The 19324-nt window shown below is 53.4% G+C and overlaps 1 protein-coding gene across 8 annotated transcripts in view; it reads right to left on the reverse strand.

Moving 5' to 3' along the window:
• Positions 1-19324, reverse strand: part of LOC115335872 (myosin phosphatase Rho interacting protein) — an 81876-nt gene that overhangs the window by 3717 nt on the left and 58835 nt on the right. For 3 of the 8 annotated variants that reach the window (XM_030002185.1, XM_030002181.2, XM_030002180.2), the window contains 10 exons: positions 16278-16863; positions 15239-15355; positions 8338-12207; positions 5260-5407; positions 4526-4643; positions 3632-3791; positions 3379-3498; positions 2800-2886; positions 1962-2124; positions 1463-1548 (listed from right to left, as the gene is read on the reverse strand). In XM_030002185.1, coding sequence (XP_029858045.1) covers positions 1463-1548; positions 1962-2124; positions 2800-2886; positions 3379-3498; positions 3632-3791; positions 4526-4643; positions 5260-5407; positions 8338-12207; positions 15239-15355; positions 16278-16863 — 5455 coding nt within the window. Of the gene's footprint in view, positions 1-188; positions 255-1462; positions 1549-1961; positions 2125-2799; positions 2887-3378; positions 3499-3631; positions 3792-4525; positions 4644-5259; positions 5408-8337; positions 12208-15238; positions 15356-16277; positions 16864-19324 lie in introns of all 8 variants that reach the window. The other 5 variants (XM_030002188.1, XM_030002182.2, XM_030002183.2 and 2 more) reach the window with 4 other exon arrangements.

Genomic DNA, 19324 nt, shown 5'->3' on the forward strand with positions numbered 1-19324 from the left:
GGATCTTGGGTACGCTGACTTCTTCCCTCCCCTTCCCCCTCCCCCAGTAAAACAATTAGCCGTAAATAAACCAGTCAGTCATTAAAAGAAGAAGGGCTTTCGTTTGCCATGGAGGTGTGAGCAGTGCATGCAAAAGTGGGCCGCTCCAGTGGGCAGCTGCGTCGCTTGGTGGGTGCCGGTTTGTTTACCTACGTGGCAGGGAACCTGGACTCGGGTTCATTTCAGTTATCCCATGAGACCTGCTCAATAACGGACTGTTGGAGGAAAAAGCAAAATAAAGAAAAAAAAAACAAAACAAAACAAGAAGCTCATAAATCCTAATTGCATTGGCGTTCGCACAGCCCCAGCCCCCCCGCCCCGGCAGCGATGCGAGCAGGCAGCGCGCCCAGGCAGAGCCCATGCTTGCTCTCCTCTCCTCCTTCCCCCACCAAGCAACACACACGGGGGACCGCACGGTGAGTGGTCTGAGTTGAAGTGGTGAAGGGAAACTCAACATCAGACCTGGCCCAGCAGGTCTGCGCTGCCCCTGAAATGCACAGAGATGCTCTCTGTATTTACTGGGTGCAGCGCAGACACCCCAAGCTGATGACCTGCAGAGCTCGGGTGGTGGCCGTTTCCCCAGCATGGGGAAGAGCTAGAAGCCTTTTGCCTGCCCGGCTTCTCGCTCTGCCCAAGGTCCCAACCACTTCAAACATCAGCATGAGACACCAGGTATCTAGTGGTGAGAGGCAAAGCAGGTTTTGCCCATGCTGATCTTCCTTCCAACTGACCTATGTTTAACGATGACTTCTGAGCGGCTTTATTTGCCCTTTTTAGCCCTGAGGTCCCACAGCAACAGCCAGTGTGTAACACGATGTTAACTCTGGCTGTCGGCAGGCCAAGCAGGCGAGCTTGGCACAGCATCACTGGGCTTTGGGAGCAACAGCAACTACAGAACGGCCAGGGAAACGCAGGGCCATCTGCACCATGTTAACACACAAGCAAAGCGTGTGTTAAATATGCCCAGGACCAAGGCATCGTTGTTCCATACAAAGACCGAAAATCTTGCAGTGGTGAACACTAAAACCTAGAATGATGTGCACATTTCCACCTATTGACACCACCTAAATTTCAACTGAAAATGGGGAGCAAATACTGGGAGAGTCCTCCTGTGAAAGACCAAAGAACAGGGTGAACTTCATCATTTTTTTCAAGCGGGGAGCAGCTTCACAACCTCGATCTCAGCAGGGTCAGGAGTATGTGTGCCCTGCCAGGCATCGCGGCAGGAGCGGGCCCTGCCTGGCTGCACAGCCAGCTGTTTTGCAGTCAAAAGCTCGCTTTTCTTCTCAGTGCCATCCAGGCTAGCACTAGTGACTGGGAAATTCTTGGTTATCCTCCCCTACCAGTTTCTTCCCACCTGGGACCCCCACCGGAGAGTAACGCTGGGCATTCCCATCACACGGGGCAGCAGATCTGAGCTCACCTTTGACCTGATATTCCTTAGTTGCCGGCTAACACTGGATCTGTCTTTCTTCAAGAAATCAGGGTTGCTTTTTGATTTCATAATATCTGGGAAGAAGCAAAAGAAACGGCATTAGCGTGGTGCCCACTGCCTTCTTGCAAGGAGCAGGGCTGGGGCAATTCTGCCCTCCCAGCCCAGGCAAGTGCCCTGTAAGGGCAGAGGGGACTCTCGGGGGTCTCCGCTCCCCTGCAGCACAAGGTTTTCCCAATGCAAAATGCCAGAAGGCTTTCAAAGCCCATCAGCTTCCCATCTGTGGGCTGGAAGGAGGACCTGCCACGGGAGGGCAGCTCTGGTGAGACTGTCTGCAAGGCGTGGAGGTGAGAAGCAGCATGAAACAGCAAAAGAGCACCATGCCAAGTCCCACGCTCGGACCCGTTACTGCACAAGGGCTTGTATGCCAGGATGCATGTGTTAGCTCGGGAAACCCATGATTGCTTAGAGCTGCTGGAGGAGGACTGACCGTATCCTGATACAGTGGTGTTCACAGGGGATTTCTCTCCCTGAGCTTCTGTGGCTGCTTTCAGCTGCTCTTTCAACCTGCTGATATCGCAGTCTGCCTTGGCCTTCACGATGCTCAGCTCCGTGTAGATGTCTTTGTACTTGTCGCTGGCGTATTTCTTATCCTGGCAAAGGAACAAGAACAACCCAATGGCGTCAGACAGACAGCTGGAGCCGAGGGGTTTGTGAATGCACTGAAGAGGAGCTTGGCAAATGCTGACGGAAGAAGAGCCGGCAGTGGGTAGAAATGCTCGGCCAGGGCAATGCACGCATTTCACACACGCTCTCGAAGCCGCGTCTAACAGCGGTACAGGACTTAAGACAGGCAGAAAGCTGTGAGCCCAGCAGCAAGCATACAGTGCTACCCGTGCATGCAGCTCCTTCGTTACAGGATTACTTGTTTGTGGGTTTTAATTTTAGCAAAGACACAGAATTCAAGCAGAATTCCCAGAAATGGCCTTGGCAAAGAGGCCATCCAGAGCAAACCAGATCTGATGCTGGGAGGCTGGGCAGATCTCTAACACTGATTATTTTTGCCACTTAAATCTGATGTGACAGGAAATGGGGAAAAAACACTGAAGGGGATGTTTTCCCACATGGTCTCCCTGTTGGGTAAGTCCTAAGCTGATACAGGCGTGAAGTGCTTTACTAATGACACCAAAACGGGTATTCAATTCCATTCAGGGGAAAAATTAAATATTGTTTCAAATCCAGGCATAAGTGAACTGAAATCTAAGCACAAACACAGAGGAGCAGAGCACAGCCCATAAGAGGATTTGCAGAAATGGCCCTGGCATTACCCTCAGTGCTGTCTGCAGCTCGTCTTTGAGGGAGCTGATCTCCTGCTTCAGGTACTGGATTTCTGATTCTTTGACCCGCAGCAGGACCTGTGGGAACAAAAGCAGCGCGTGTTCGCACCCGAGCAGATGCAGCACGATCCCGAGATGCTCGCCCGCTGTGCCCGGTAACAACCAAGCCAGGGCCGGAGGCTCAGCCCCACGCCAGCACTGCAAAGCTGCTGGTTCACCCGTCTTCTGGTTCACGCAAGAAAATTACTCCTGGGTCTCTTGGGAACTTGCACTGCTGATGTGTCCCCTGCACACCCCTTGGTTTCTTTCCCCACTGCTTTACTTGGACTGGATCCCAGGGGACAAGCAGGGGCAGGAGAAGGAAGAGCAGGGTTCTGGCTCGACATGGTAAGGATGGAAGATTAGGACTCCAAAAGCTCCTGGCCCCATTGCACCCCACGATGCACACTGCCGAGCAGCCAAGCAGACCCGATGCGTGGAGGGATGGATGGCTGCGGCATGCTCCCGGGGGTCCACAGGCACTTGTGCCCACCAACGCTGCCCCTTCGGCATAGCAGCGGCAGAGCTCACCTCCAGCTCGTAGGCGTCCTTGCCCTGCGTGAGAGGCGATCCAGCAGCCTCTCCCCCACCCTCCCCGGTCAGCAGGGTCCGCAATCGCGTGATCTCCGCAGCCAGGCGGTTATTCAGCTCCTGGGAAGAGGAGGAGAGCCGTTGTGGGAAGGGGGAAGCACGGCCACGGCTCGGCGCGGAGCCCACTGTGCTGCCCGTCGGCCCGTGACCCCCTGCCCGCACCGGCTGCCCCGGCTACGGCGGGGACCCTCACCTGGTTGTGGGCGTTGAGCTCCTGGTTCTCCCGCTGGCACTGGCGGAGGGCCTGCCTCTCAGCCTCCAGCGCCTGCGCCAGGTGGGCGTTCTCCAAACACTTCTGCGAATACTGCTCCGAAAGCACCTCCAGCTCCCGCTGCACCGACTGCAGCTCCTCCCTGGCAAAACACACGTCGGGTAGTGCCCTCCCCGCAGACACCCACCCATGTCCACTCTTCCTCCAGCGCCCCAGGACAACGCAACAGGGATCTAAGCACTGAGGAAGAGGACTTGCATACTCATTTTGGGAAAGACCTCAAGCCCAGAGCAAGCCAGCCCTTCCCTCTCCTGGCACAGCGGTGCTTGGGCACCAAAGGGGACGGGAGGTCTTTCTCTAGGAGGTTAAAGGCAGGACTTCCTCGGGTTTCCAAAAATTGAGCCGAGATCTATCAAGTTTGCTCTGCGCAGTCAGGACTGGGTGTATTTGCACACCTACACATCTCTACGTAGATGCATCAAGGTTCATAAAGCTGCCTGGCTGTTTTGCTCGGCTCCCACATGAGGACAGCCTTGCCATGAAAAGCTAAGTGCTTTCTCCTCACCTGGTTAGATATGGTTAAGCAACCCTCCCACTGCAGCTGTGAGAAAAGCAGCACTGTGTCTGCACATCTGCTACTTCTGGTGACCATAAAGCAGCTGAATTTGGGGGGGGACATTCGCCTGGAGCCTAAAAGATCACAGGCAACCAGGAGCCTCTGATGGGCACAGCCAGGTTGGGACCAAGGGAAGAGGTCCCTGCGATGACAGGTCTGCACCTAACTCACTGCCAAAATTAAAAAGGAGAAAGGGGTCTCCCACACACGTGATCTCCCTGCAAGACATAGCAACAGACAGAGGACAACAACGGTCTTACAGGTATTGCCTTCGGAGAGCCTCGATGTCGGCATTGACGCTGCTGATCTGGGAGCGCTGGGACTTCTCCAGCTCTCGCTCCAACTCTTCCCGGTGTGCGTTCTTCATGGCTTCGATGGCTGTATGGGACCGCAGAGTGTTAGCACCCAGCACCATGTCACCCAAGGATGGGGGTTTTTTTTGGAGGTGTTTTTTTTTTTTTTTTTTTTTTTAAAGGAACAAGAACCAAGTCATCCCAGTGAGCCCCCCACTGCTTTGCAGCCCCTTCAGTCTGTGCCCCTGGCTGCAAAGTGGCAAAGGGGCTTCTGCAAAGCTCACTTCTTAATAAAGCCCAAATGATTGTCCAATTCACATGTTTTTTCCTGAACTGTGGGACTCGTAATACAGAGACCCTGGGCTCCAGTGCTTTAAAACTCCCCAGGGCACTGAAGAATCAATTCAGTATGGAATCGGCAATAATTTAACCACTGGAATGACTAATGCCTTTCTGAGATGAAGTGGAAAACAGATCAGACCCCATTACAGCCAAGGATACGGGTACCAAGCCTGGAGAAAGACCAGGAGATGGACCTCCATCCAAAATGTGTCTCCCACCAACCCCTTCCCATCTCCCTGTGACCCGCACCCAGCCCTCATCCCATCCCACGCTCTGCTCCTCCCCACCAGACCAAATGCCCTCCCCATGTCCCCATCGATATCCCCCACCATGGAGGACCCTCTGGCGTGTCCCCATACCTGAAATGGTGGCAGCCGTTTCTTCTGCCAGCAGGCGGTCTTTCTCCTCCCGCAGCTTCTCCAGCTCCCGCTGGTGCTGCCGCTGCAGGTCCTCGATCTTCTTCTGGTGTGTCTCCTCCATGGCTGCAAAGCCCCTTTCACATGTTGCCTGCAAAAGGGACGAGGGCAAGGTGTTGGCCCGGGAACGTGGGGTCGGCATCACAGCGGCGGTGAGCCCGCCAGGAGCCGCACACCAGCGGGAAGGTCGGCACCCAGGTTCCATCATGGGGGTCTTCTCCCTCCCCGACCACGGAGGAGCTGGCTGAGGATGGACCTCGTGAGGCCAGAGCTTGTCCTGTCAGCTCGACCCCTGACAGCTCAGATGAAAGGGAAGGACAGGGTAGGTCTGGGGTCAGACCCGATTGGGGAATGCAAATTTACGTTAAAAACAAGAAAAAGCCTACCGTGCCCCTTCTGCTCTCGTTTACAATGCCTGATTTTATGCGGCCACCTCTGGGGTGGAAAACAAAAGACTCGTGACAGCAACGGGACCTTAATTCCCAACTGAGTATTGCTTCAAATGCCGCACAGGCAATTATTTGCTAATTGAATTACTAGGATTGAACTTAGGCCAGGATATGGGAGCAGCGCTCTGGGGATTCAGGAGTCACCAGCTGTGAGATCCTGAATTCCAGCCCGGTCCTGCCCCAGGCACAGACCCCGCTCCTGCCTCTGCAGTGGGACAAATGCAAAAGCCTGTTACCAGTTCAGCTGCCAGCCTGGCTGCCCCGCCAAGCGCATGGGGATCCTGGACGGACACACGGCTGCAGGACAGAGGCAGGACAGCAAAGCCACAGGCAGGCTCAAGCCACGAGCCGGGAAGGGGCACGCACCAGGGATGCAGTGCACGAGCCCCGTCAGACGTCTGGGGGCAACCCTGACGCCAAGAACTGCACCGGGCTCTTAACGTCACAGGCTGGCTTTATTTCCTGGTCTCAGTGGATTTCTTCTTGATTCACAGTCATGTTTTCCAGGGGAAGTGAGAACTGTCACCTAGGGACCACTGGGACTCCATGGGAAATTTAAGGGGAGCAGATTCACTCCCCCAGTGACCAAACTGCTCACGACAGTCTAACACCACTGACCTACACTCCTCAGCATCACTTCGTTGTCTGATGCTCTGTAACCTATGCCATCCTCATTCCCAATTTTCAGCTCTGGTGCTTTTTCTCCTCCCCTTTAAGTTTTAATCCCGAGGCATTCTTCACTTTCTCAGCCTTGGTTTTTTTTGAACCTCATAACTCAGTGCCAGAACCTGTCTGGACTTGGCTGACTACGGAGTGGCACGAAGCAGCCTTGCAGGATTCTTCATTACACCTCTAACGCTGGAGGAAAATGGTGAATGCTCCTCCATAGGTCTGGCTGTAGAGTCAGTATTTAATGTATTGTAAATGCATTGCTATAAATCCAGGACATTTGAACATGTACAAACCAGTATCTCCTGTTACTGATGTTACATTCTCCATCAGGTTCAGAAGAGAAGAATCAAGCACATTTAAACCTATAAATTGGACAGGTTTGCAATCAGCTGGTTAGCTTTCTAACCAAGGGAAGTTTCTGTTTTGCTGTCCGCCCCTCTGCTTCCTACAAAGATGCACAAACAGTCCGCTTCGTCCTGTTCTCCTCCCGGACCCCTCTGCCCAGAAGATGCTGCTTGCCTTCCCACCAGGCAAACTGCAAGTTTTGGTAGAGCAAAGTTGAAAACACAGGTGGGAGGTCAGGTTCATTCCCTGCTGTTATTTTGCAGCCTCTATTTTGGTTCTGGCCTTTTTGCTTCTGGCAAAGCAAGAACATCCCCCGGTACAAGTGACCCTGTTTGGTGCCTGGTTCGCAGGACAAGGTGTTACCTGTGTGTCCCGCTGACCTGAGTGGAGGGTTTAAGAGGGGCTTTTCCTTCCTAAGGGTTAAGACGGAGGAGACAGCATTCAGTGAACACCACCACTTCACTCCGATCTCCCCAGCAGCTCTCCCTCCCCTGGACACCCGATTCGCGCCTGATGGGATGCAGCAGACCTACTGCTCTCCCCAGGCTAAAACCAGCTTCTGGCTGGAGCTGAGCCACGCTTTACCCCCAGCGCAAATGCACGCTGAGGATCTCGTGGCTGGAAGCAAGCTCTCCCACGTTTTTGCTGACTCTGAAGAACGACTGCTCCATGAAAGCCTCGCCAGCATGGCCTCTGCGCGCAGGCTGCATCGCTGCCCTTTCGGCTGCCTGTTCAACCTGGAAGCCTCTCTTGGTGCTTCCGAGAGTCCTCTGCTGCCCTAAACCCACTTCCTAACTGGAAATGCTCTCCGATCAAAAGCGAAACACCAAACCCAAGAGGTTTTTTTAGACGCTGTACCATCTCAGGTTAGTTTTACAGCCAGTCTGACTGGTGGAGCAGTCTGAATGATGGCATTTCAATTGCCACTGGGTTTTCCTGCACCTAGCCTGGGTTTCCCATAACTGTGCACCGTTTGTTGTGTAAAGAATCACTGGTGTACACCACCAGGGCCTTTCTCCTCGCAGCCTCGTGCAGAGGAGCTTTGCTTTGCTACAGAATTTGGAATCCATTTGCAGCTACTTCCCCCAGGAACATACATTTTGAAAGCGTTAGGTTTCCATTTCATCCTGCATTTTTGAGGGCAGCAGAGAAAAACTGGAGATTTGATCAGACTGGGGAAGACAAGAGCTGAGGAATGCTTTTAAAGGGAAGTCACGAATGAAATGTACGCCTCGGGTATGAGGAGAAACACTACGGTCTTCATATTGAAAGAGAGCGTGACGTTATCAAACTACTTTGAAACTCTCCCTCCCTCTACACGCAGAGACCGCCTCCAATAATCAACTCCCCCCCAAGCCCTCAGCAATGCATTTAGAATACCCCAGCATGGAGAAAAGGAAAACGCCATGCTTTACAGAGGCCTTTCTAACACTTCAGGGCTCGCTTCGGCATGCTGGCTCTTTTGGGGGATGCCCCTTGGTTTGGCAAGCAAACCCCTCGGACCCTCCCTTACACTCAGCTGTGGAAAGCGTAAAGCGTTAAACGTTATCAAGACCTTTAAGTTTTCAAAGTCTTTCTGGTACTTTTCCCTCAAGGTGGACGCGTTCCCCTCCAGATGCTTGTTCTCCAGCTCGTCCCTCATGACGTTCATCTGGGCCTCCAGCTCCTGGATGCGTTCCCTCAGGCCGTGCATGGAGTCCGGGTCATCGCCGGGGCCCTGCCCGGTGCCACCCGCCTCGCCGTCCGCCCAGGCGTCCCCGCCGCCCGGACCCGCCGCGGGGGACGCCTCCGGGTGCTGCCTCTGGTACTCGTCGAGGGTCTCCTGCAGACGCTGCAGGTTCTGGCTGTAGTGCTCCTGCAGCGCCTGCAGCTCCTCGCCGTGGATGACCTGCAGCTCCTTGATCTTGGCTTGGAACTTGTCCTCCAGCATTTGCATCTGCTCCAGGTGATACCGCTCCATGTTCTGCTTGTCACGGACAATGGCATCCAGCTGGTTGAGGCCCTCCGTCCTCTCGGCCTTCAGAGCATCCTCTGTCCTGTTGAGTTGCTCTATCACGTTTCGAATCTCCTCCTCATACCGTCCCTGTAACTCACTCAAGCTCTTGCTGTGTTTACGCTCTTCTTCCTCCAAGAGCCTTCGCTGACTGTCAAGCTGGGACACCTTTGCTTTGAGGTCGGCGTTCTCCCTTTCAAGCATGGCGATCACCTCGCCATACTCACCCTGCTGCTTTCTAAGCAAGTCTTCGTACTCGTCCCGAAGGAGAGAGACCGTCTTCACGCGCTCTTGGCAAAGCGCGTCCATGCTCTGTAAGGACTCCTTGTAGGACTTCATCTCTCTCTCGTACTCCAGTCGGACTTTGCAAGCGGCATAACAAACCTGAGCCTGAACAATTGCATCGTGGACTAACAAAGAAGAATACCGTTCAAGGTCTCCCATGCATGAATGATATGAAAGACTCTGAGATATCTTCAGGAGCTTCTGACAGTCTCTCATTGCCTCCTCAGGAGGCAGAGAGAGTAAGGCAACAGATATCTCCTTCAGAACATTTGATTTGTCCTTTAGTTGTTGGGCAAGATCTTCCTGAATGGAAACAAGAGCTTCACTACTATGGTCTGGCAGGCTGCCCATCTCCTCCACCTTGGCTAATTCCTGACACGGCACCATTTGGAGACAGCTCCCGTCCCAGGAGGTCTGGGTTCTTTCTGAAGCATCTTTTTGAATTTCAAGTGCTTCAGAAATCTGGTGCATAACTCTGTCAAAATCAGGAGTCCTGTACGCTTTGATGATCTCCTCCAACATGCATTTATGCTGCTGGAGAGCTGTTTTGGTATTATGGAGGTCTTCTTCGATTGTTTTTAATCTCTGATGAAAAGATTCTCTCATTTTCTGTGCGACAAACCCAAGTTCTGCCTTGATCAATGTAGCGTCTGCTACAGCACTGAGAAAACAGGGAGAAAAGCCCAAACCTGTTGTTTCTGTTTTGCCCTCGGCTTCTCCTTCTCTGGTGCTCAAGTGCACTCTCAGCTCCTCCACCTGGCTCCAGAACTCCCCTTCCAGCAGCAGCTTCTTAGATAGGACGCTGGCCAAATCGATGGCTGTATGAGAAACATTTGCCGGCTCCAACAAAACCACCTCAGCCGTTCCCTGGATCTCTTTCAGAAGCCGAGATATCTCAGAGCTTGCATTTTTCAAAGACTCCGCTATTTGGTTGATGAGAGAGGCCTCAAACGCCACTCTCTCAGAAAGCCATCTCAGCTGGCTGGCGTCAAACATTTCCACTCGCTGCTCCTTGGAGACGTGCTCCTCTTCTCCCAAAAAACCTCCTTCTGGAGCGGGGCTTTCCACGATAAGGCTTTCACTCTGCTGATACTCCGAGGGGACTGGCGCCCCTCTCAAGGCTTGGATTGCGTTTGATAAGGTTGTTTCCATGCTGGACAGAGTAACAAGGAACAAATCACCCTCTTTTTCTTTGTCTGATTTAGGCAAAGATCTTAGTTGCTCCCTGCACTTCTCTAAGCAAGTCAGCGCTTGATCATTTTTCATTTGGAAACCTCCCAGCTCGCTAACATGATTTTCTATGAGCTTGAACTTTTCCTGCCTCTCACTCTCCAGCTGTGAGATCAAAGCACTGACTTGGGATAAGCTGGTCTGAAGTTGTTCCCGCAGCTGAGACTCTGTGCTGGCCCATTGATGGTGGAGGGCGATGAGTGTCTCCTGATTATGGCCGTGCTGGCTTTCAAGCTTCATCGTTACATCTTTGAGTTTTTCCTCTGTAATATAAAGTTTAGTTTCCAGGGAATGGATGATTGAGAGATAGGTCTCAGAGTCGCTTGTTCCTGATGACGGGTAACCAAGAGCGGGCTCTGATGACATGCTTTCTTCAGACAGCGATCTGTCTTGGCTCGTGTCTGAAGAGGTACTGCTTGTCCAGTTTTTCTCTGATCCATCCGGATGGATGTATTTTTGGCACTGGATGCTCGAGAAACGGATTCTTTGCCTCTTGGCCCCCATGATTCCTACATCAGGCTTTGCCAAGGCTTTCTGAACCAGCTCTTGGTCCTGGAGCTCTACAGCTTTGGATGGGGAGCCGAATTCCTCCGCTTGCCTCTGGATGGTCTCAAGAACGTCCTCCTCCTCCTCCTCCTTCAGTGCGCAAGTCAGAGCTGGGAGGACATCCTGAGTTTGCAGAGGCTGCCCCAGCTGGGATGGATGACTTTCGTCAGCCTCGAGACTGGGGCCAAGGTCTTCTGCCTCCTCAGTACATGGACCTGTGCCGACACCAGCTAATTTCTTTAAAGCCTCCTCCTTGGCCTTTAGCTTTATTTTAGTCTCCTCTAAACTGCTATCTAAAGCAACCATTTTAACCAAAGCCTCACTGAGATCTTGATCTTTCTTCTCCACAATTCTCAAGTGCATTTCCTTAACGTGTCTCAGCTCTTCTTCTTTTTCTTTCAGCACCTTCTGCACACCCTGGAACTGATCCGACACCTCCTCGAATGATTGTTCCAGATTGTGATAGTTGGTCTCTTCCATTTTCAACTTTGCTTGCAGCTTTGCAACTTCATTATCTGACTCGGCAACCTGATTCATGAGCTCGTGGAACCGACATTTGATCTGATCTCTCTCTCTTTCGAGCTCCTTGATGTGCTCTGCGAGTTTCTGGATGCTGGCCTCCTTCATCACCAGCTGCTCCTCCAGCTGGTGGACAAGCTCGCTGCCTTCAAACTTTGCACTCAGTTTCTCCTTCTGTAGGATCTCCATTTGCTGCTCTCTATTTTGCAGCTGGTTCTCGTACTCGTTGGCCTTATCCTCCACCTCCTTCAGACTCCGTATTAAAACCTGCTTTTCCCTCTCGCAGCTCTCCAGCAAAGCCTCGTAATTCTTCTGCAGCTTCTCCTCCATGAGGATCCGCGTTTGCTCGCTAGCATTCAGCTGCCTGCTCAGGTCCGCGATCCTGTCTTGGAGCCGCTGCACCTCTTTCTGATGGTCCCTCTGCAAAGCCTGCTGCATCTCCAGGTCCCGCAGCTCCTGGGTCTTCTCCAGGAGCAGAGCCTCCGCGCTCTTCAGCTTCTGCTCGCTGGCCTTCAGCTGGGAGCTGAGCGTGGCCTCGCCGTGCTGCCACTCCTCCAGCTGCTCTTTGGCTTTCTCTTTTTCGCTCCTCAGGTCGCTCTTGAGCTTGGCCAGGGTCTGCTCCTTGATGGAGAGCTCGGCCGCCGCGTTACTGAGCCTCGCCTGCAGGCTCTGAATCTCGGCTTCGTGGTGCCGGATCACGTCCTTGGCCTCGGCGTAGCTGCGCTTCAGCGACTGAATCTGCTGATTGATCAGCTCTTGACGCTGGCATTGGGCTTCCAGCTCACTTTGGAGGTCTTGGTTGACTTTGTGGAGCCTCTGCCAGGCACCTGATGGCGAGGCGGCCACCTCGGTCTTAAAAAAATTGATTAAATACTAGATTAGTAACACTCTTGGCTCTCCCTTCTGAGTGTCACACCTCTGGCCAGGCAGGCCACGGAAAAGCTCCTCGCAGCGATTTGGCTGCTACCCACATGCTCCAATTGGGATGATTTGTTCTTGGCACAATTTTTTTTGTTTGTTTTAACCAACTTTTTTTTTTTTTTTTTAATGAGCGACAACTGCTTTCCAGTAACAGAAAACATGGACCACAACATCAAAACAGCTGTACAGTAACAGGCTAAAAGGAAAAAAAAAAAACCAAAATCAAATAGAACCAAAAAAACAATGAAAAAGAAACACCAGCAGTAAAACAGAGACAGACGGACAAGAGAAAAATGGGAAGGGTGAGAAGGAGGAGGGGATGGGAACAGGTCGAGAAGAAAGGAACTGCTTTTTTAGTGTGTTTGTTCGTTTTGTTGTGAAACAAAAAGTGCACAGTTCAGGTAACACAGTCCTACCGACCAAAAGCAACAACAGGAAGTGAGGTGACAGCAAATGACATCATATCCCACCCAAACGCAGGGAGACAGGACAGCCGGCGTGGCGATGTCATTTCTGTGACTGCCAGACAGGACTTAGTGGCTGCTCATCGCATTAAAGAGATGTTGTTATGCTAAAGTTTAAGACTAGGGAGGATCTAATTTCTCTACCTGCAAAAAAAACCAACAAAGGACAAAATAAAAAGCCCGACAAGTGAAGGGAGGGAAAAGGTGTGATGAGAATGTAAAATAAAAGAAACCAACCTTTGTGAGATTCAAACCAAAGCAATGTAGCATGCAAAGAGAAAACTCACAGAGAGTCATGCAAAAGGCGACAGAAATTATGTATCTTTAAAAAAAATACACAGACAGGAAGAGGCGAGAGAAGCACAGCGTTAAGCCTAGGAATTTGGCCTGCCTTGCTGTACTCTGGTTGCTGATAAGGAAAGCCCACAGATGTGACACTCAGTTACGTTAAGTTAAATTTCATGCTTTACACCAAAAACATGCAAGAACATCCGCCCGGGACATGTTAGTACGTGACCCCTCCCGCCCGCCGTGATCGGAGCCAGGGGATGTCTCCGGTCCCTTTGCAAGGAGCAGGAGCCTCCGCCGTTTCTCCGCTCCGAAGTTGGGGTACCCCATCCCGAGGAAGCTCAGAGCGAGAGAGGGGTTACATGAGGCCGGAGAGGCTTGGGTGCACGGCACATGCATCGGGGTGGGTATCTCAGTGGCTGCCTTATGAAACGTGCACTCTTTTATGTCGGGGCAGTGGTTGGGGGTCCGTACGGGGCTGCTCATGCTGCCAAGGAGGAGTTGGTGCCCCCCTGGGCAGTTCCAGAGGGATGGGCTGGCAGCAGTCGGGCTCCTTCATCGTCCCTCCCCATGGACAATGTAGGAACCTCTCTGAAATTAGGCATGATGGAGGTGGGGGGCACATAAAATTCAGAGGGTCTGTCCAAAAAAATGCTGTGATGTCTGCTCGCAGTTTGGCGCTGCAGAAACTCCCTCAGCGATTCCACTCCCTCCACCCCAGCAGGATTTGGTGGGGTTACTCCCTTCTGCTTCAGGACTTTAATCCCTCTGTTCCCAGGGAAACACAAGGGAAATCCCCAGAACAATTAGACTGGAGCAAGCAAAAGCCTCCAACCCTTCCAAAAACCCTCTCCAACTTCTAGGTCAACGTTTGGGTCACTTCTCGCTGGAGTAATGATTTGCTCAGCCCTTCTGCAGACTTCCCCTCTTGCCCCCCCTCCTCTTATTGAGGCGCTACGGCCAACTTCAACACGGCCAATCTGACAGTGGATTTGGCATCCAGATTTTAGCCCCATTCCCTGATTTTTTCAGGCTCCAGGCAAAGGGAGGTCGGGTGCCTTTGCCCCAGGGAAGTGGGAGTTAGTCGCTCTTCCAACACTGCCAAGTGAAAATGGAACTCCTCCAATCGAGCAAGCACTGTCAGCTTGGGGACTCCAGAAATAAATGCATTAATAACTCCTCCAAGGAGATCACCAGCAGGGAAGGCAAGATGCCCCCCTACCTGGGCTGGCTCCACTGCCTGTGTAACTTCTTCAGGGGCAATTTCTCCCATGAGAAATAAGGAGGCAAGGTTCAGCATCGACACTGGGTTTGCTGCCATGGGAGCGCAGCGTGTGGCCACGCACGGCCACTTCGATCCAGAGCCAGTTTGGCCAAGTAGATTTGAGCGGGTCAAAATGCTGCCTCTGCACAAAACAGGACCACGGACCCATGAGAGCAGCCAGAAGCTGCCCTGCAGGCATCACGGCTCCTCCAGGCACAGATGCTCCCAGAGAAAGGGCTGGAGAAAGTCCATTTTGTTTGGAGGAGGGGAGGAAAGGCTTCCCAAGAGACTCTCTCGCCTCTTTTGCCAGAACCTCCAAAACACACTTCTAGGCATTGCTGAGGCAAGGCATCTTGAAACAGAAGAAACCACCAAAGTGATCCAAGACAACAGGTCGTCCCTGTGCAAATCCCACTCTGGCTGTGGGGAACGTGCCTGGGAGATACGCCTGCGTGTGCTGTGCTTGCCCATGTAACCGCCACACAAACTCCCCAGCCAGGAGCAACTGCTGGGCTACTAGATGCTTACAAAGCCTTATGTGCACCCCACTCCCTGAGGGGAATATCTGGGGCACAGAAAGGGGGAAACAGCTGTTGCATAAGCAAACACATTATAGGATGGATCAGAGGTGGACTTTGCTGAGGTCCCATCTGTCTACCATGGCTGTGTTTTGTTTTCCCTTGGGAACACTAGTAGGTAACGCTATCTTCTGTCTACTGCATCCCAGATCAGAGGTTTTGTTAAGCAGATGATCCTGGTAAGGCTACAGAATTAGCAATATTTGCTAGAAGGTCAAATATCCTGGAGCCCACTCAGTGGCACACACCTCTGCGTCAACCAGTATGCCCCAACAAACACACTGGACTGAAGCCCACCAGGGTCCCCCACCTCCGTCCCCCTCGGACAGAGAGGAAGACGGATTTCTCTCTCCTCCCCACTCTCCTACCTGCAACACGTAGCCCTCCCGGGCGCTCTGCTCCCGGCCCAGTGCCACTTTCAGCTGGTCCTGCAGGTGCCGGTTCTGCTCCAGGAGCTCTAGGGCCTCCTTCTGCTTCTGCTCCAGCTGGAAGGACACAAACAAAGACAGCGTCCAGGGAGTGGGCAGGGGGTCAGCCATACGGAGCAAGCGGCTTGGAGGGGACGTAGAGCAGAATGAACGGGGCTTTTGATGGCACTGCTGCTTTGCTCTGCTCTGGGATCTGGATTTCATTTTGCCAGGCAAAATCCCTCCCCTCTGAAAGAACTAAGTTACGCGTTAGTTTAATTCCTAAAGCTCACTGCAGCAAAGGATGAACGGCACCATCTCGTGCCAGGCATGACCCCAGCAAATCCCAGCCCGGTTCAGATCGGTGATACTCCTGCTTACTCCACGCCTGCACCCCTTTCATTCCTGCTAATACACCTTAATCCCAACAAACAACAACCTTTGTTATCCCAGGCATGGACCTCTTCCAAGCGAGCTGAGTCTCCTTTCTTTTCCTAAAATCATAAGATTGTTTAATGTAGGCTCCACAAAAAGGGAACCTTTGTGGTGTGTGCTACAACTCAAGCCAGTTTATAGTTTTGCAGACATAACTGCAGACCGAAATCTCTACAGCTGCAGAGGCACACAGAATTATGAATTTGAATTTAGGGTCTGGCTGATACACATCAATCGTACCCATCTCATCAGAGGCAGGCTGGCTAACGACCAACAGAAGCGTAGGCTGCGTTGGCTGGGAGGGGATAATGAAGTACCACTCTTGCAAGAACAGCCCTTTCTGCAGCCGTGGGAACATGAAAGCTGTCAGCAGGGCTGAACGGGAACGGACGTGGATCTGTGCCCTCCCAGCTCCCCAGGGGAACCTACAGCATCCCCACTCGTTGCTATTACGAAGCAGGAATAAATGCATTTTTCTTAAGCCTTGCTCAGGCTTCCTACGGTTCCCGCAGTGGCCTGAAGGCCATTTCGGCAGGCAGCCGGCACCCCACGCACCCGACCTTACCTCCTTCTCCAGCAGTGTGGTCAAGTGCTGCTTTGTCAGCCCCTCATCCCGGTCCTCGGTGTGGGCGAGGTGCAGGGGCGCGATGGGGATCTGCTTCTCCTCCCGCAACGGGGTGGTCTCCACCTGGTGCCAGCGCTGCTCGATCTCCACGTGGACGTTCTGCGGTTTGATGTCCGCCGGGACGGGCAGGATCCGGTCCACCTCCATTCTTAGTGCTTCTTCCGACCCTGCCCCGTCCACGGCATCGATCATCTCGAAGCGCTTGCGCCGTTCTTCTCGCCGCCGGGCCCGTTCCCGCTCCAGCTCTCCTGGGTCGGCATCGGTGGCGCTGGCATCCCTGGGGAAGGCGGCAGAGCCGCTCTTGGAGGAGTCTGCAGCGTTTGCACGCTCCTGCGCCAGGGCTTGCTGGATGGGGCGAAATTCAGCCCAGTCAAAGGTCTTGGACCGTCCTTCTCGCCGGCGCTCCCTGGCACGGCTCCGCTTCTGCTCCGGGTCCAGCTCAGCTTGCTCCGCATCCGGCTTCTCGCTCGGCTTTGGACCAGTCTCGAAGGAAGAGCTTGTTTTGCTTTTCTCTTCTGGCAGGGAGCTGCGAGGACAGAGAGAGGGTGAAGGAAAGCGTCAGTGGGTGCTCCAGACGGCCGGGCACTCCCACGCATGCCTCGAAGAGCTGGGTGGAAAGGGGCTGCTGGATGCCCAAGCCAATGCCACGTGGGTGCCCCCCCTGCCCCTCCGTCTCCCATCACCTCTCGGGCGCAGGAGCCGCCGCTGCCCTTCCCCGGGATGACGCTGGTGTGCAAAGCCATGGTGCAAGCGGCCCCGGCTGCTCCTGGGCACCCCCCGGACCCCCGGAGAGCAGCCGATCCCGACCTCGCATCTCCTCGGCAGCCACCCCAGGGCCGGCAACCACGACCCAGCAGCAGCCCGTGGCCGAGGCAGCGACCCCGAACCGTCGTGCCAGGTGGGGAAGAGGCTTCGAAAGCTCCTCCGGGGCCCGCCGGCTGGCTCGCCGCCCGCCTCCCCGGCTGCGGGGCTCCATGCACACACGCCGGTCGATGCGGCCATAGTCACGTGCTTGCGGGGAAGATGCCACCAGTCCCACCAAAGTCAGTCTGGCTTCAGAGCTGCGGGGCGGAGAAGCACAGAGCAGCTCCCAAAGGTCTTGGGTAACGGGGGGAAGTTTTTCCTCGAGCTTGGCAAAGTTGGGGTATGAACGGGTCGAAAACTTCTCCGTGCCACTATCTGCACTGAAGGCACAGATCTCCCCCGGGGAAACCAGCCTTGCGGGCAGCACGGGCAGCCACCCCGGCACGGGGGCTGCGCACCGTATGTGCAGTTGTCGGTGCAGCAAGGAGAGCAAGAGTTATTCAGCACACCATGGAAGTCACTGAAAATGCCGATTTCTCAAGCAAGGAATGATTTTTAGTGCTGAGTTAGAAGGTGGTAGGTTGAGAGGGGAAACATACTCATCAAGCAGGGAAAGTTAAGAGGGGAAGGCAATACCGTTTCCAACCTAAGGATAATCCATAATGCAGTATTAGCTTATTAAACGTAGACATGCCAGCCTTGTAACATGCAGATCGAAATTAAAAAAAGAAAATAGCAGTATGCTAACTTTGCAGAGGAAGCCCATCCTGAGAGAGTGGCAGGCATTTGCTGAACCCTCTTTGCTATCAGAAGCCCCCGAGACGCCTCCCGAGGCACAGCCCTGCTGCTCAGGCTGACTCCTAGCTCTCCCCCCTTCCAGTACACCCACAGCATCCCCCCGGGCTCCAGCCTCCAGCGCAGCCTCCACAAGCTTTCTAGAAGGGCGCAGTGGGAAGAGCTGGAAAGCAGGTCCCCGGGCCCTTCGCTGCAGGCAGATCACCGCTAACGGGGCTCTGACCCACGGGACCGCATGCACTGAGACTGCTGTGACCGGGAGGGAGCAGCAGCAACACGGCTTCTCCTCCTGCCTTGGTAACACACCCCAGCTCCCGCAGCCAGCAACCTCACGTATGTGCATATGCCCAAAACAAAGAATGGAGCGAAGAGATGACTCTGCATGGGTCCGGGGCTAGTATCTTCCGATGCACTTTCATCCACGATCAAACCACGGGCTCAGTAGAGCTGGGTTTCAAGAAACTCTGGCAGTTACAGGCTAAAACCAGCTCAGAGATAATTCCTTCTTCAGCTCTGTCACTTGCAGCTAATAAAATAAACCCAAAAGGCACCACGATGAAACCTCCTCACTCCTCAACCATTAGAAGATATTGCATGACTCCACAGCCAGGCGCTCAATCTGGAGTCAGTTAGTGATTACAGCTGCATTTTAAGTAAGTAAAGCGGGGATGAGACTGAGTCTTAAAATGGAGAAAAACGCTAGGAAAAAAAGGGGTCCTGGGGCCCCTTGGACATTGTTGAGAGACAGAAATTATGCTGCTCTAAATACCACATGGAAGAATCTCAGCATTTCTAGAGGTGACAACTCTCGCGAGCTCATTTCTCCTCTGTTGCTTTCCAAAGGGCATGGGATGTGTGTCAGGGAGCAGAGGGACGGCTGCTGGGAACTGAGTTAAGATACTCAGAAGACTGACCCAAAGTTTCTCATTTCATCTCCCGCAAATACCCCATGGCTATTAATTCTGCTCAAGCATTTCACATCTCCTCCATCCCAGACAAATTAATTCACATCACATGGGAGGGGGGGTGTCTTTGCCTCGCAGTGGTATTTATAGGTCAAAACAAAAAGTTGTTTTTTTTAATATGGGTGGCTGTGGGAGTGGTGCAAGCTGCGAGCCGAGCACGCTGCGGCAGCGTGCGGGAAGCACACAAAGGCTGCAAGGAACTGGGGGAGCACTGGGGAGCTCAGCCTCACTGGGGCCACGAGCTGAACAAGGACACAGCGCTGAAGCAGCCACCTTCTTTCTTGTGGGTATTTTGTATCTGCACGGTCATCGTTAGCAGAGTTTAATTAGTGTCTCTGCAGACTGCAGGGCACTGCTGAGGGCAGGGAGCAGTGCAGTGTCTGCCCCCCCGCCCCGGGTGCTGACACACGCAGCAATATAAAC

The sequence above is a fragment of the Aquila chrysaetos genome, chromosome 25, assembly GCF_900496995.4.
Source record: "Aquila chrysaetos chrysaetos chromosome 25, bAquChr1.4, whole genome shotgun sequence".
NCBI classification, from domain to species: Eukaryota; Metazoa; Chordata; class Aves; order Accipitriformes; family Accipitridae; genus Aquila; species Aquila chrysaetos.